A 16,341-nucleotide genomic window follows, 5' to 3' on the forward strand; every position below is an offset into this window, starting at 1 on the left:
GGAGGAGTGATGCCAGAGAAATGCTATGGCTTAGGTCAGAAACCCTGAAATCCTGGCTCTTGCTTCTAGCTATGGAGTTTAAGCAAGTTTCTGGTCTTTTCCAAGCCACCTGTAAATGGGAACTACACGGCCCTGGTAAGGTCTGAAAGGCCTGCGCCCACAGCAGCCGCCACCTTGCCACCTTCTTCAGCCCTGCACTTCCCAGAGCCAGGCGTCCTCTGCAGGGGGAGGAGGAGGGGTGAAGTATTCTGCAGGAGGAGGAGGGGTGAAGTCCTCTGAGGACAGGCTAAATAAGGCCAGGTGAAATCAGCTGCTTTACATTTTCTCTTCAAAAGGTGCCCTAGAGAGAATTCTGCTAGTTCTTGACCATCCAAGTCAACAGGGGAGGAAGAAGGGAAAGAAACTCTGAAGGAAGCCCAGTGATGCCAGACGACTGAGTAGAAATTACTTCCACTTTCTTGTGTCGCAGAGCACCTTCTCCCTTCAAGTCCCAGGTCCTGATACCCCTTAAGTCAGCCATCTTCATGGCCCTGGGCCCACATAAGGAAGACAAGAGAGGGCGGGAGCCAAGGGCTCAGGGAGAAAATCAACACCCACATGCATCCCTTTGGGGGATGCATAAAAAGGGAACTCTGGCTGACCCCAACAGAATTTTAGGTGTAATGGCTACCTTAGCATCAAGTCAAACCATTTCAGGTCAGAAACACACCCTTCCAACCGCACCTGCCCACCTCCATCCCCAGGCACATTTATGGTATGCTCAGAGGGTATCGTGAGTGAATTTGGATTTTGTTTGTTTTTTAACATTTTATTTTCTAAGTAATCTCTACACCCAACGTGGGGTTTGAACTCATAACCCTGAGATCAAGAGTCACACAATAGGCTGAGCCAGCCAGCCCTGTACCCACCAAATCAAAACAGCTGTTTTTTCCTTTTTTTATTTTGATCTGTTTCACACATTAGATGTTTGAAGAATAGCTTCCTATTTTTAAAAATTGGGGGAAAAAAGAACCCCTGGACTAGATGGTCCCTAGAGTGCTAACACTCTATAGGTCCTGTGTTCACCTGGTTGGCCCTCCCATCTGGTGGGCTTCCCGCAAAACTCTGGAGAACACAACAGAAGACGCTGGGAAAGGAGGGAGAGGCCTGGGCTCAGCAGCTGGACCCCCCTGGACTCTGCACACACAGGGAGAAGCAGCGCTCCCCACAGGGCGGCCTCCGGGTGAGGCTCCCTCCTCTCCGCAGCCTGCAGCTCCAGCCCCACGCCTGCCCTCAGGAGCCCTGCATCTCTATCCAGTCCCCCTGATGGAGGATGTGCTGCAGCAGCCCGTTGACCACGTCCAGTGTCTCGTCCTTCTCCAGCACAATGTCATAGGAGTCCATGTAGCGCTCCCGCCGCTCTTCCACCTGCCCAGGGGAGGGGGGGAGGGGTGACAGAGAGTCCCAAGGATGCCCTGCCTTCTCTGCCTCTGCCTCTCAGGTACCTGGGGCAGGGGGACGATTGCATTCAGGCTGCAACTCTCAAGAGAAGTTCCAGGTGACAGGGACCTGCCCTTTGGATGGCAGTGGGCATAGGGTTCCACAATTAACCCTTGTGTCAGTGGCAAAAGGACAGTACAAGCATTAAAATTTAAAAAACAGATGTTACTTCTAGTCCATCTGGATTGAATTTTCACAAGGTTCAAGCATTCTAGAGGTCTTCAGCACCTGCTGGCTGATGGTGAGGGGAGGATACGAGTGGTGGCCTTCTAATTTGACACCATACTATGCCCCTTTATGACCACGGTGTTTGCACCCGTCGGCCTCTGGTCTGTTCTTATAGATGTTTTTGTTTTTTTTTTTTTTGTAAAGAATTTTATTTATGTATTCGTGAGAGACACAGAGAGAGAGAGAGAGAGAGGCAGAGACATAGGCAGAGGGAGAAGCAGGCTCCATGCAGGGAGCCTGACGTGGGACTCGATCCCAGGTCTCCAGGATCACACCCCAGGCTTCAGGCGGCGCTAAACCGCTGCGCCACCGGGGCTGCCCTGGTCTGTTCTTATAAATGCACTTTCTTAATACTGACTTCTCTCCCACTTCAGTCATGCCTTACAGGTACGACAGGAGGACAGCAATCAGCCCCACCACATCCTATACTATGTACCATGGGTAGATGAACCTCCTTGCCTCGGTTTCCCATCTGAGAGTTACTACCTCAAACAGCTGCCATAAGGATTAAATGGGTCGATGTGCCCAGTATGTGGTGAGCATCCAACAGTAAGTGCAGGCTGATGACCCTGTCTCTGAACTCCTGTCGCGCCATGTGCCCAACATAGCCATCACTGTGTATCTCTTTTGTTTTCCTCTGAAAATATAGCTTGTGACTTACCTCAGTGCCTCTAAGACTCGACAGTGACTAGCACATAGAGTGTTCACCAGGCATTTGGTAACAGGAATTGAAAAAGAAGCAAGCCACTAAGATAAGAAGCCCCAGTCTCACACCTACCTTGTCATTTAAGAAGCCAATCTTGAGAATGTTCTCCACACCAGGCACCCCATCAGCCATAGTGAGGTCCCCCATGGAGTCTCCCAGCAGGAGGATGTTGGTTTTCCCCTGAAGCTGCTGGAAGTACCCAGAGTTCTCACAAACGGAGCTGTTCTTATTGTATGTGTGTATGAGCTGGCCCTTGAATCCCTGGAGGAAACCCTAAAGAATCAAGAGACAGAAGAGCTACAGGGACCCATCTACAGCCAGTTTTCCATTGTTGCTGTCACAGAGGAAAGGGAATCCTGAAAGACAGAAATGCCAAAATCTCATTGTAGTCTAAAGTAGGGGCCAGCCAATTAGGTCCTGTAGGCCAGATTTGGCCTATTTTTGTAAATTAAGTTTTATCAGAACGCAGCAAGTCTCATTGGTTTACATCTTGTCCACGGTTGCTTTTTTTTTTTTCCACAGCAGAGTTGAGTAGCTGTGACAGACCATAAAATCTATCCCACAAAGTCTAAAATATTTACTACCAAGCTTTTTTTTTTTTTTTTTTACTACCAGGCTTTTTACAAAAAAAGTTTGTAACCCCTGATTTAAACTCACAAGGACCCTCAAATATCATTGTTCACATACTCTGGGGTAGCATGAAGCCCGTGACACAAGCACTGTTCAGGCTACATGTGTGCTCACCCTCAGCTGTGAGCTATGTCCTCACCTCAGGCTAAAGGGATGGGAATTCCAGCCATTGGTTTAAGGGAAGAAGTCAGAGCATGGGTGAGTCAGAGTAACCCACCTCTGACTCCAGGAAAACAAATCAAAGTCTAAGTCCTTGAGTTTGAGTACCTAGGATGGCACATGACCTAGGGCAGGGACATGGGGCTTGCCTGAGCCCTAAAGTAGGCACCCGAGGGAGGGCAGGTCCTTCAGAGGTAACTGTCTTTAGCTGGCATAAAGAAATAAATAACTGACTGAGTGCAAGAAGCCAGCATGCCTTCCCTCCCCAGGTTAGGGTTAACAGTTTCAGATATGGCCCTGGGGGCTGGTGGTCCCCACCCCTCTTCCATCCCTAGCTTAAAGGAGACCCGGCTCACGTCCTCATCAAAGTCCATGTAGTTAGACACGATGTGGATGTTAGGGTGGAACACTTTCATCTGTCGGATAATCTCCTCCAGGATGTCACCAATGCCCGCGGAAAAGATGAAAAGGGGAATGTTGTTCTGGTAGAGGGTGTTGAAGAACGTCTTGTATCCCTCCCTGAAAAGAGATGGATGGATTCTGCAATTGCACTGCCTCTGGTCCTGGTCTTTTTTCTTTCTTTTCTTTTCTTTTTTTTTTTTTTTTAAGATTTTATTTATTTATTTGAGAGAGAGAGAGAGAGCACAAGCGGGGGAGAGGGTCAGAAGGAGAAGCCAACTCCCCGCTGAGCAGGGAGCCTGACATAGGGCTTGATCCCAGGACCTGGGATTGTGACCTGAGCTGAAGGCAGATGCTTAACCAACTGAGCCACCCAGGCACCCGTCTGCTCCTGGTCTTTATTTTCTACTTTGGTGATATATTTTTAAATTTTTTCTTTTTAAAGATTTACTTATTTATTGAGAGATAGCGCACACATGTGCAGGGAGGGAGGAGCAGAGGGGCAGAGGGAGGGAGAGTCTTAACCAGACTCCCCCCTGAGTATGGAGCCTGACACGGGGCTTGATCTCACGACCCTGAGATCATGACCTGAGCCAAAATCAATAGTTGGGGGCTTAACCGACTGAGCCACCCAGGAGCCCCTACTTTTTTTTTTTTTAAACATTTTATTTATTTATTCATGAGAGAGAGAGAGAGGCAGAGACACAGGCAGAGGGAGAAGCAGGCTCCATGCACCGGGAGCCCGATGTGGGATTCGATCCCGGGTCTCCAGGATCGCGCCCTGGGCCAAAGGCAGGCGCTAAACCGCTGCGCCACCCAGGGATGCCCACATTTTTTCCTTTTAGATTTTTTTTTTTCATTTATTTATGATAGTCACACAGAGAGAGAGAGAGAGAGAGAGAGAGGCAGAGACATAGGCAGAGGGAGAAGCAGGCTCCATGCACCGGGAGCCTGACGTGGGATTCGATCCCGGATCTCCAGGATCGCGCCCTGGGCCAAAGGCAGGCGCTAAACCGCTGCGCCACCCAGGGATCCCACATTTTTTCTTTTTAAAAACATTTTAAATTGAGGTATAAAATACATATAATAAATGGTTAACATGCACTAATCTTAAGTCTTCAACTCAACTAATGTTTACATATGTATACACCCATGTAATTACTAACCAGATCAAGGTTCCCTTTCCAACCAATGCCATCCCCTCCTGTTGTGACCTCATGTGCACTGCTGATTAGCTTTGCCTATCCTTGAACTTCATATAAATGGGCTGTTGTTTGTTTCTGCCTTATTTTGCTCGAGCAAAATACAACCAGGTAGCTATCTGGGACAGCTTCACTGAGGAAACACCCCAACCCCTCGGCACTTACTGGGTCTGCATGTGTCTCTACTTTCTTGGCTTTTTGTGGCTCTCCCTAGGGAAGACATCCAATCCTTGAGAGCAGGCATCCATGTTGCCTCCTTCCTCTATGTGCCCTCATCCCTCCTCCAGTAAAGAACATGGCAGCACTGGGAAGCCTGCTGATGATCAAGAGTCCCGGGCCAGCCAACTCTCATATTGGAGTTCAGAACACCAGTCATCAGGGTGACCCCAAAGTCTTTTTACCACTGGAGAAAATGAGCTAGAAACTGTTTATTCTAGGAGATGAAGCCTTGGTCATATTCATACTATATCCGCTAGCAGTAGACAGTTTCCTAGGAAGCACCCAAGGGTGAGATATCCTTTAGCTACATTCAGAGACGAAAAGCAAGATCTTCACATCAGCCACTCACAGTGTTTTGTCTCTTTTGACTCCCCTAGCAACTGACTCCCTTCCACTCCCTCTCAGACTCTTTTTTGTGAGCAAACCAGTTTCAAATGTTTTCCAGAGCGAGCCGCTTACCTAAGCATTGCATTGGACTCTTTAACCACCTGGGCAATCTGAAACTTCTGAATCTTCTGCTGGCACAGGAGATCGTGTGCTTTGGTCCACCTAGAAACAGACACCCGACAAAAGTCCAAATTCCAACCACTAAGTAAAGCGTCTTTTCGCTTTTAAGGACCAAGTTCCCTCTGGAAAGATTAATGGAGGCCTCATCCTTTTCCACCAAGCCACTTCCTGAAAGACTCTGGCCATCCTTAAAAGGAAGAGGGTGAGAAAGCCATACTATAGCCACAGGAACAAGAACTGGGTGAGCTAACTGCTGAAGTCAACCACTCTTCTGAATCCTTCCCTTGGTGACCCCATATTCCGGAGAACTGAGGCTCCATCCGGTGATACTGGTTCCTGTAGGAGAGTTATCTTTCCAAAGCACTTATTCCCCCAAACCAAGGGGTTTCCACCTCATTCCCAGGATTCTCAGTGGGCCTCCCATTCTAGCAGCAGCCATAAAGCATCCCCACCGTGGCTGGATGGTTTGTTCTAATAGGTGGGCCAGAGGCGTTGAATAAGGTAAGAGGGGGCCTGCCGCCTCATCCAGGCTCAGGAAAAGCACACCCCCTCCTGCATCAGTGCATCGTGGGGCTCAGGAGCGGTTCAAAACCACTGTCACTTACCACTCCACCATATGAGGTAACTTCTCTTTGATGGTCCGGTGTGGGTCAATCTCAATTGGGTAATAGTGGTGAAGGAGCGCTTTGAGCTGGGACATCCAAATGAAGAGAAAAGCCGTTAGCCCGCGTCAACTTTTTCCCAGCGAAGTCCCACAGTTTATCGTGAGAAAATAATCACCTAGAAGATGCAACTCTGTGTTAGAGAGTGACTGATCTGCAGAGCTGGTCAGCCCTTCACATGCACCCTCAGAATCTGAGGCCAAAAAGTCAAGAAAGACCTTTTGCTCTCAAGGGAACGGTTACTAGGATTTTGTTGTTATTCATTAGCTCAGTTGGCAGGGCTTAACCAGTAAGAAGGGATTAATGCTGTATTTCCCAAAAATGGGGTACACTTTCTCAGGGGGTAGGCAAAGTAACTTTAGGGGCATGTGGATAAACACTTTTCATGTTAGCAGTTTTAGATTCATTTTAATGCATGTTAAGGAAAAAGACTCCTAGCACATCAAACTCAGGCTTTCACAAAGATTGTTTCTTTTCTAATTGCATTCAGATTTTTAATAGTAACCAAACTTTAAGTAAAATATGTGGTAAAAATCACCACAGACATGGCAAAAAGCAGAAGTAGAAAAATCATGGGAGTGAATTTGGGAGCCAACATGTTAGTGGACAACGATCACAACGCCAACATCGGGTGAACCACCTGACGAGCATTTTCAAGTGCCTCCCCCTGCTAAGATTTCCTTCCACCTGCCAGGACCTTTGTCCAGGGAGACCGCTTCAAGGACCATGTGTCACACTGGGCCAGTCAGGAACAGCGCCCAATAAAAATGGAAACTGATTGGGGAAAAAATTTAATTCTAATGTACGCACAATCTCAGAATATTATGAGATCATACATAGAGTCCCTGACCACAGGTCCAAAAGAGAGTTAAAGGCAAAGTTCACAAACTGACAAAGGGAGAAACCTCCTGAAATGCATTAAGATTCTCAATGTACACGTTTTGCGGGGGGGGATGTGAGAACATTTTTCTAAAAGTATAAAATAATTCAGGAGAAGAAAATACTTTTTTAAAAAGAAAAAAAGATTCTATGCATAAACTTTGCTGTTTTAATTTTGGGGGGAGCTCATCAACACCCAGAATCTTGGTTTTCCCTAAGAGCACATTCCCTGAGCAGGCACCCAAACCAGCTGTCTTACTTGTGGGGGCAGCTTTCTGGAAGCTGATAAGATCAGGTATGTCAGGGAACCACTAAAAGTGACCTGCCAAAGGTCCTGAAGCCAGAACTTACACTAAACCAAAAGTGCATCTCCAGAGAGACAGGTTGTAGGAATATAAGAATTATCTATAATTTGTTGCCCATCTTTTTTTTTTTAAGATTTTATTTATTTATTTGAGAAGAGAAGACATGAAAAAGAAAGAGACTCTCTAATGAGCAGGGAGCCCGACATGGGACTTGATCCCAGGACCCTCGCAGACAGACGTTTCACCAACTGAGCCCCCCCCAGGCATCCTGATTTGTTGCCTATCTTAATAACAAGTAATTGGGGATCCCTGGGTGGCTCAGCGGTTTAGCGCCTGCCTTTGGCCCAGGGCGCGATCCGGGAGTCCCGGGATGGAGTCCCACGTCGGGCTCCCAGCATGGAGCCTGCTTCTCCCCCCTCCTGTGTCTCTGCCTCTCTCTCTCTCTCTATCATAAATAAATGAATCTTTAAAAAAAAATAAAAAATAAATAAAAAGTAATCATGACAGTACTGGAGGAGTTGACCAATATGACAGACTGAGAGACCCCTCTGTATGTAATTTAGTGACGAAGTGAAACTAAGTAAGAGTTATTCAGTGGAAAGAGCTCGGCAAACTGCAGAGAAATGTGCAGCCAGCATGGCTCTCCTATGGCAAAGAGGACATGGATGGGAAGAACATGGAGCAAAGTGAAATGAACTCTAAGGCTGCAGGATGTATATCTGTATGTATTGCACGGAAATGAGTGTTATTATATATTGACATTGATTCAGAGGTCTTTCTTGATACCGGTTACCTTACCAAAAAATTATGTATTTTTTAAGATTTATTTATTTTAAAGTGAGAGGGACACCTGGGTGGCTCAGCGGTGGAGCGTCTACCTTTGCCTTAGGACATGATCCCGGGGTCCAGAGATCGAGTCCTGCATTGGGCTCCTTGCAGGGAGCCTGATTCTCCCTCTGCCTGTGTCTCTGCCTCTCTGTCCCAGTGTCTCATGAATAAATAAATAAAATCTTAAAAAAAAAAAAAAAAGAGTGCACATGCGCAGGGGAAGGGTCAGAGGGAGAGGGAAAGAATCTCAAGCAAACTCCCTGCTAAGTAGGGAGCCCCTCCGTAGGCTTGAACCCAGATTCCACCACCCTGAAACAAAACCAAGAGCAGATGCTTAACCCACACTGAGCCATCCAGGCACCCTCCCCAAAATTATATTATTAAAGAAAGAGCATAATAGTGAAGAGTTTGGGACAGAATCAGATCTATGGGAAAATCAAGCTCTGTGTCTTGCCTGTATGACCCTTGAAGGAGTTGTTTACCCTCTCCAAGCCTCGGTTTTCTTATCTGTTAAGTGTAGATCATAGTGGTTCTATCCACCCCTCGGAATTGCCTGAGGGTTAAACAGCGAGGTTGAAGTCTCTTGTAAACTCTAGCTAGCAGTACCCATAACATCCCTATTCTAACCACCAATCATCACATCTTGAACAAAAAGGAGACACTGCCCCAGTGTACGAGACCAGGTTCACTTGAGCATGAGAAAAACAATTTTTAGAAATATTAATCTTCTAAGATCTCTACCCTGGAATCTTTGGTCCTAACCAAGAACTGTCTGAAGTCATATATGATAGCCATCTCTGAACAAAGAAGGGGAGTAACCCACCTCATTCCGGCACTCCTCACTGATGATCTTGCTGTTATCCAGAATGTCTGCAAAAACACAAAACTCCTTTCATTTGCCACTTAGAAACCACCATCTTGTCAAGCCCAACAAAGCAACCTAGTACGTGACTTACTGTAAGAAGAAGGGCATCGTTTTCCATTATATGCAAACCTGCTCAAGGTCATGTCAAAATCAGAAATGATCTAAAATGCAAAAGAGAGATGCTGTCCATACAGGCTCTTTCCCGTGTGGCCCTGCCTGAGGGTCGGGGATGGGGGCGGGGACGGGGGACGGACGATTATGAAAGGCAAACCAGCTCAGTGCCCAGCCAGTGGGCAAAGCCCTGCAGGAATTAGGAAAGGCCAGGGTGTGGAAGGGAGAACTAATCCCAGTTAGTAGTAACGTGCTAAGCCTGAGGATGCGAGCCTCTTGCAGGTCGCTGGCAGATGGGGGACTGAGGAATCAAGACCCCCTTTGACTCTTGGCGTTGCCATCTCAATGCCCCGGGTCCCTCCCAAGGTGACCCATCTCCACATCTGCAACGGGGCGGGGGGAGGGGGCGTTGACGGGGCAGGTGTGCAAGCAAGGCCCCAGGGCCTGGTGCCGGGTGCCGGGTGCTCTCCACCTAATTAGAGGAAGCAGCAGCTGGTCAAGGCCGATACGTTTGGAATGGAGGTTCTCCAGCTCTACCCCAGGTCGATCACGCGGGGCCGCCTGCTTGCCCGCAGCGTCCGCAGCGGCGCGGACGGGCCCCGGGGCAGGTCACCCCCCAGCCGCCCCACCTCGCCCCGGCCGCCGTACCTGCAAGCGGTCTCCCCCGCCCCTGCGGAGGGCGCCCACGATCTCCTGCACCCGCCCGGGCTGCCGCATCAGGACTGTGGCCTTCATCAGGGTGCTCACCTGTCCCGAGACCCGAGAGAAGCGCTGACCCCGGCACCGCGCTGGGCCCAAGGGGAGCCCGGGGCCGGCTCGGCAGCCCCGAGAGGCCGGGCCGGGGCGCGGGGCGCGCAGAGGGGGGCTCCGGGCCGGCCCCGCCGCCTACTGGCCGGGGTGGCGCGGCGGGGCCCAGGCGGCCCGCTGGGGGCCTCGGAGCGCCCCGGGGGTCGGGGCCCGCCCCACGCCGGACGCTTCCTCCCGCCTCACCTCCTCCGCCATGGCGCTCGCGGCCGGGACGACGGCGCCGGGACAACGACCTCCCCCGCGGCCGCACTGCGCAGGCGTCGCCCGCCGGGAGCGGGGACCGCGGGGCCGGGCCGGGCCGGGCCGGGAGAGGGCGGCGGGCGGGGCCGGGAGAAGAGCGTGGCTCCCCGCTCTGTGTCGAGGAGGGCGAGGGTCCTAAGAGGTGGGGGTGACCGGATGCCACCGTCGAGAGCAAAAACGGTCATTTCCAAACACAAAGTGTGCAGGGCCAAAACCCCCAAAAAAGCCGCAGGAAGGGAGGGGGATATGGCAAACGTCCAGAAGGGGCTTCCCTGGGCCCACTCCTCATGGCAAAAGATCATGAGCCACTAACGCAAGTCTGCAGCGCAGGACGGCCCTGGACAGCTGGGCCAGCATTAACTCCCGAGCAGCTTCCCTTCCTTCTGCCTCCTCTGACTCAGTTTCCTCGAATTCAGTGTCTGGGGAGCCACTGCCTAGCAGTGGAAGAAGGTAGATGATGCTACCAGGATACAGAACTGGGCAACTGAAGTGGGCAACAGGAGCTAGAATGGATAAAAACTCTTATGTGGTGTCATGGTCACCAACCTGCTCCAGATTCAAGGGCTTGGAAGGTGTGGGGTGGTCTTCAGCCTGAATGGTGGGGGGGGGGGGGGAGAGAAAGGAGGACGGAGACAGGAGAGGGTTCCAGAACCCGAGAGCACAATCCTGAGAGTGATCTCATTGCAGGCCCAGGATTCTGGAACTTGGGCTGCCTGATGGGCCCTATATGAAAGATGTAGTAGGGAAAAGGAGCGACAGCAGGCTAAAGGGGCCCCCCACAACCCTCCCCGACACCCTAGGACAGCAGCCTCTCTCCGCTGGTCCCAGGGTGCCATGGAGATGGAGAGCACGGCGGCCTCCACACGTTTCCACCAGCCTCACATGGAGAGGAAGATGAGTGCGATGACCTGTGAGATCTTCAACGAGCTTAGGCTAGAGGGCAAGCTCTGCGACGTGGTCATCAAGGTCAATGGCTTTGAGTTCAATGCCCACAAGAACATCCTCTGTAGCTGCAGTTCCTACTTTAGGTATAACAGGGTGGCCAGGCTCAGCCAAAAGGGGACTGGGGCTCCTTTTGAGACATTGGTTCATTTCATGTTTCCCACCCCCTACCATCTTAAGTTAGGGACACTGTCAAACTCGGGGTTCCTGTGGCCTGGCTCCTTTGTCTTTGGAAGAGGTACAACTAGGGCCAGAGCCTCCTCTCTGCTTTTCAACTGGATTTCAACCAACTGTTGGTGGGCCAGGTGCTTTTTTTCCTTTGATTCTCACCCAAACCAACCTTTGGGAAGGTTGGACACCCATACTGGATTTCCTACTTAAACCTAGATGACAGGTGCCACTTCAGCTGCCCCTCGTGCCCCCATCCCAATAGAGACTATCTCAAACAAGGATGGAGCAGATGGGAAGGACGATGCGGGAAAGCACCGAGGAAATGTTTATCAGAAGATAAAGGGAGTTTGGGCCACAACACTGTAACCTAGAAAGTGGCAGAGCTATTTTGTTCATGAGCTTAAACATGTTTGAGTAATCAATTCCAATGAAGATATGATAAATGTGCCCCATCTATTGCCCCCCAGCCCACTCTCTCTCTCTCTCTAAAAAAAAAAAAAAAGTAAAAAAACATTATTAGCTCGTAGGTGGTGCAAAAAACAAGAGGTGGGCCAAATCTGGCCCAGAGGCTGTAAGTTCGCAAACTCCTGCTCTAGAGAAGAATCTCTGATTTCCAAGCCCATATTCCCTGAAGCAACCTAGAAAAAGGAAGCAAAAATTTGTTAGAGCAGGGACTTCTGTCTTGTTCAACACCTAAAAAAAAGTACCTAGCTATACAGTGGGAGCCCAATAAATAGTTCTGGAATAGTACACTGTCAATAATTATTTACCGAGTGCCTATTTTGTGACAGGCACTATCTGAGGTACTAGAAATAAAACAAGGAGTAGAGATAAACATTTGTGTTCTCATGAAGTTCACCTCCTAGTAGGAGGAATAGGCACTCAATACATAAAAAACAGCAGATCATAAGTGCTAGGGAGAAAAAGGGAAAGTATGGAGAGGAGGGTGGTGATTTTAAATAGGATGATGTTTGCTGACAAAGTGACATTTGAGCAAAGACTTTTTAAGATTTTATTTATTCATGAGAGACACAGAGAGAGAGGCAGAGACATAGGCAGAGGGAGAAGCAGCCTCCCTGTGGGGAGCCCGATATGGGATTTGATCCCAGGACTTGGGATCATGCCCTGAGGCAAAGGCAGATGCTCAGCCACTTAGCCACCCAGGTGTCCCTTGAGCAAAGACTTTAAGGGGGATGTGGGAGGGAGAAATATGGAGATCTGCAGTGGGGAGCCTTCTAGGCCAAGGCAGCAGCATGTACAAAGGACCAAAAATGAAGCACCTCTGGTGTATTCAAGGCAAGCAAGGCCAGTGGGATTGGAACGGAAGGAGGGGGAAGGTGGGAGGAAGTGGCCAGTGAGGTATTACTGGTCCAGATCTTAGAGGACTTTTGTACTCCCTGGGAAGGACTTTGTATTTTACTCTGAGTAAGAAGGGATGTCGGTGGAAAGTTTAGGGTGCAAGGGGTATGTAAACTCATAAGGTGGTTGGGGTATGACGGTAAACTCTGGTAGCATCGAGGGCAAAAGCAGGGAGATCTGTTCAGAGGTTAGTCCCAATCATCTAGGCAGGAGATGATGGTGGCTTGGACCAAGGAGGTAGCAGTAACCGGTGAGGAGCCATCAGATCCTGAGTGTGTGTTGACTGAATGGTACTTATTTAAAAAGCATATTGCTTAAGCTTAATTCCCTTAAGCAAGATTCAGATAGAAGAGACACAGGTCTTACTCCCTCCTACCCATCTATTTCCAGGCTACTCACCATGCACTATTTGGGAAATGTCCAAACTCTCCTCAACAAAAACAAAAGGTGGGGAGGGAGAACCTGGCAAACTGGAGAGAAATGTTTCAGTGGCTGCTAGTTTCTCTCTTTCTTCCAGAGCTTTGTTTACAAGTGGCTGGAACAACACTGAAAAGAAGGTATACAACATTCCTGGCATTTCCCCTGACATGATGAAGCTGATTATTGAATATGCATACACCCGGACTGTCCCGATCACACCGGACAACGTGGAGAAGCTGCTGGCAGCCGCAGACCAATTTAACATCATGGGTATCGTCAGGGGTTGCTGTGAGTTCCTCAAGTCGGAGCTGTGTTTGGATAACTGTATTGGCATCTGCAAATTCACGGACTATTACTACTGTCCCGAGCTGAGGCAGAAGGCCTACATGTTCATACTGCACAACTTTGAGGAGATGGTGAAAGTCTCGGCTGAGTTTTTAGAGCTCTCAGTCACTGAGCTGAAAGATATCATTGAGAAAGATGAGCTCAACGTCAAACAAGAAGACGCTGTATTTGAGGCCATTTTAAAATGGATTTCTCATGACTCCCAAAATAGGAAGCAGCATATTTCAGTTTTGCTTCCCAAGGTCAAGTTTAGTTATTTTTTGTGGGATGCTTAATTGCTCATGTTGGGTTCATTAATCCCGGAGGGACTATGCAAAGAGCCATATTCAGATGTTTGGCAGATTCCGGGGGCTGTATTTACATACACTTATATAGAAGGCATCGCCTACTGTTCTGTGGAATTTTGCAGTTTTCTTTGCCCTTGGCATTGCTAGTTGCTTCCACCCCACTTATATTCTTTGACCAAAATTCTCCCTGGCAGTGGGGCAGGAGATAGCAAGGCCTTCAAAATAATTCTAAAGGGCCTTCCGTTCACCCTTTTTTTATTCTGTGAGTTTCCCCAAACCCCAGGTAGAAGTGGGACTAGACACCAAACTGTGAGTATTATACACAATTACAGCCATTTGGTGCTAATTTGTATTATTTTATAGAGAAACATAGATGTTCAATGACTGAACAATCACCACAGCTTTCTCTGGTCTAAGGAGGGGGCTGGCTCTGTGACCACTGAGGTGCCTTCTATCTAGCTCATTCTCAGCATCCAAATGTATGCCACCTCTGAAAAACAAATGTTGAGACTGTGAGCTGTAAATTTCAAACACAAAACAAAATATGACTGCATATTCATTCATATGTAGTTCAAAGGGCTGCAATTCAAAGGCTGATTGTAAACAGGGAGTTGTGGAGATGGGTTTTCCAGGTACCCTCACCTCATCTGACTTCCTGTATTTCCTTCTTAGGTTCGCTTGGCCCTAATGCATGCTGAGTACTTCATGAACAATGTGAAGATGAACGACTATGTCAAAGATAGTGAGGAATGCAAGCCAGTAATCATCAATGCCCTAAAGGCCATGTATGACCTAAACATGAATGGACCCTCTAATTCTGACTTCACCAACCCACTCACCAGGCCCCGCCTGCCCTATGCCATTCTATTTGCAATTGGTGGCTGGAGTGGTGGGAGCCCCACCAATGCCATTGAGGCATATGATGCTCGGGCAGACAGATGGGTGAATGTCACTTGTGAGGAAGAGAGTCCCCGTGCCTACCATGGGGCAGCCTATTTGAAAGGCTACGTTTATATCATTGGGGGGTTCGATAGTGTAGACTATTTCAATAGCGTTAAGCGTTTTGACCCAGTCAAGAAAACATGGCATCAGGTGGCCCCGATGCACTCCCGACGTTGCTATGTCAGCGTGACAGTCCTCAGCAATTTCATTTATGCCATGGGAGGATTTGACGGCTATGTGCGTCTCAACACTGCTGAACGTTACGAGCCAGAGACCAACCAGTGGACGCTCATTGCCCCTATGCACGAGCAGAGGAGCGACGCAAGTGCCACAACACTCTACGGGAAGGTAAGGATGGGGAAGGGGAAAAGAACATGTCCAGAAGCAATGCTCTTCTTTGTTTTTTTGGGGATGGATGGAAAATAGAAGAGGCAATACTCACTTTGCAGTACTAACTGTCCTCAAATGACCGAGTGGCCCTTTGTAATGATCCTTTAAAATTTTACTCATTAAAAAGCAATAATGAGGGACACCTGGGTGGCTCAATGGTTAAGCATCTGTCTTTGGCTCAGGTCGTGATCCCGAAGTCCCGGGAGGGAGAAGCAGGCTCCACGCAAGGAACCCAATGTGGGACTCGATCCAGGAAATTTGCGATCACACCCTGAGCCAAAGGCTGATGCTCAACTGCTGAGCCACCCAGGTGTCCCCCTTGTGCCTCTCTTCACACAGGTCTACATATGTGGTGGTTTTAACGGAAATGAGTGTCTGTTTACAGCAGAAGTGTACAACACTGAGAGTAATCAGTGGACAGTCATAGCACCCATGAGAAGCAGGAGGAGTGGAATAGGTGTAATTGCTTATGGAGAACATGTATATGCGGTGAGTTTATCTTGTACCACACAAAACGATAACCCTAGATTTTTTGTTCACAAATAGGTTTGTGCTATTATTGGTAAGCATTTGAAAAGCATTTTTTCTGTGGAAAACAGTGGAAAGAGGGAGGTATGAAATCACTGGTTCCCCACCCCCACCCCCAAAGAAGGCCTCTTCCTCGTTGAACAGAAGTAATGGCTAACAGTCAACCATGTCTCCCTTGCATCCATAGGTAGGTGGCTTTGATGGAGCAAATCGACTTAGGAGTGCAGAAGCCTACAGCCCAGTGGCTAATACTTGGCGCACAATCCCCACTATGTTTAATCCTCGTAGCAATTTTGGCATCGAGGTGGTAGACGACCTCTTGTTTGTGGTGGGCGGCTTTAATGGCTTCACTACCACCTTTAACGTGGAGTGCTATGACGAAAAGACGGACGAGTGGTATGACGCCCATGACATGAGCATCTACCGCAGCGCTCTGAGCTGCTGTGTGGTGCCAGGGCTGGCCAACGTCGGGGAATATGCAGCTAGACGGGACAACTTCACAGGATTAGCACTGCGAGATGAAGTAAAGTACTCCGCTTCGACAAGTACCCTGCCTGTATGAGTCTCTTCATTTAGCTAATAAAGAGTCTAAGCAATAAGAATTCTTTTTTTTAAATAAATACAGTGTTTAAACTTGTAAGAGTACTGGAAAATGTTCAACTTAAGGGAGCCAAGGGTTGAAGGAGGGAGTAAGAGGAAAGGCAGAAAGCATTTATATCCAACAGTGCATC

General features: G+C 48.7%; 2 protein-coding genes across 6 annotated transcripts; one reads left to right on the forward strand and one right to left on the reverse strand.

Annotated features, from left to right (window-relative positions):
- Positions 1-922: 922 nt before the first annotated feature.
- NT5C3B (5'-nucleotidase, cytosolic IIIB) lies at positions 923-10,804 on the reverse strand. Of its 4 annotated transcripts, XM_077853217.1 has the most exons (9): positions 10,170-10,804; positions 9,828-9,926; positions 9,160-9,229; positions 9,027-9,073; positions 6,135-6,220; positions 5,482-5,571; positions 3,559-3,721; positions 2,486-2,686; positions 923-1,407 (listed from the first exon to the last, which is right to left on the reverse strand). In XM_077853217.1, the coding sequence occupies exons 1-9, from the start codon at positions 10,179-10,181 to the stop codon at positions 1,273-1,275; spliced, it is 903 nt and encodes a 300-aa protein (XP_077709343.1). In that variant the 5' UTR covers positions 10,182-10,804; the 3' UTR covers positions 923-1,272. The 4 variants fall into 4 exon arrangements, with proteins under 4 accessions (XP_077709343.1, XP_077709346.1, XP_077709344.1 ...); XM_077853220.1 differs by lacking the exons at positions 9,828-9,926; positions 10,170-10,804 and adding an exon at positions 9,927-10,068 and having other exon boundaries at positions 9,027-9,092; XM_077853218.1 differs by lacking the exons at positions 9,828-9,926; positions 10,170-10,804 and adding an exon at positions 9,927-10,066.
- Positions 10,805-10,924: 120 nt separating this feature from the next.
- Positions 10,925-16,250, forward strand: KLHL10 (kelch like family member 10). Of its 2 annotated transcripts, none has more exons than XM_077853215.1 (5): positions 10,925-11,254; positions 13,216-13,705; positions 14,423-15,040; positions 15,422-15,571; positions 15,798-16,250. In XM_077853215.1, the coding sequence occupies exons 1-5, from the start codon at positions 11,061-11,063 to the stop codon at positions 16,170-16,172; spliced, it is 1,827 nt and encodes a 608-aa protein (XP_077709341.1). In that variant the 5' UTR covers positions 10,925-11,060; the 3' UTR covers positions 16,173-16,250. The 2 variants fall into 2 exon arrangements, with proteins under 2 accessions (XP_077709341.1, XP_077709342.1); XM_077853216.1 differs by lacking the exon at positions 10,925-11,254 and adding an exon at positions 11,311-11,473.
- Positions 16,251-16,341: the final 91 nt, after the last annotated feature.

Source organism: Canis aureus, chromosome 16 (assembly GCF_053574225.1).
Source record: "Canis aureus isolate CA01 chromosome 16, VMU_Caureus_v.1.0, whole genome shotgun sequence".
NCBI lineage: Eukaryota > Metazoa > Chordata > Mammalia > Carnivora > Canidae > Canis > Canis aureus.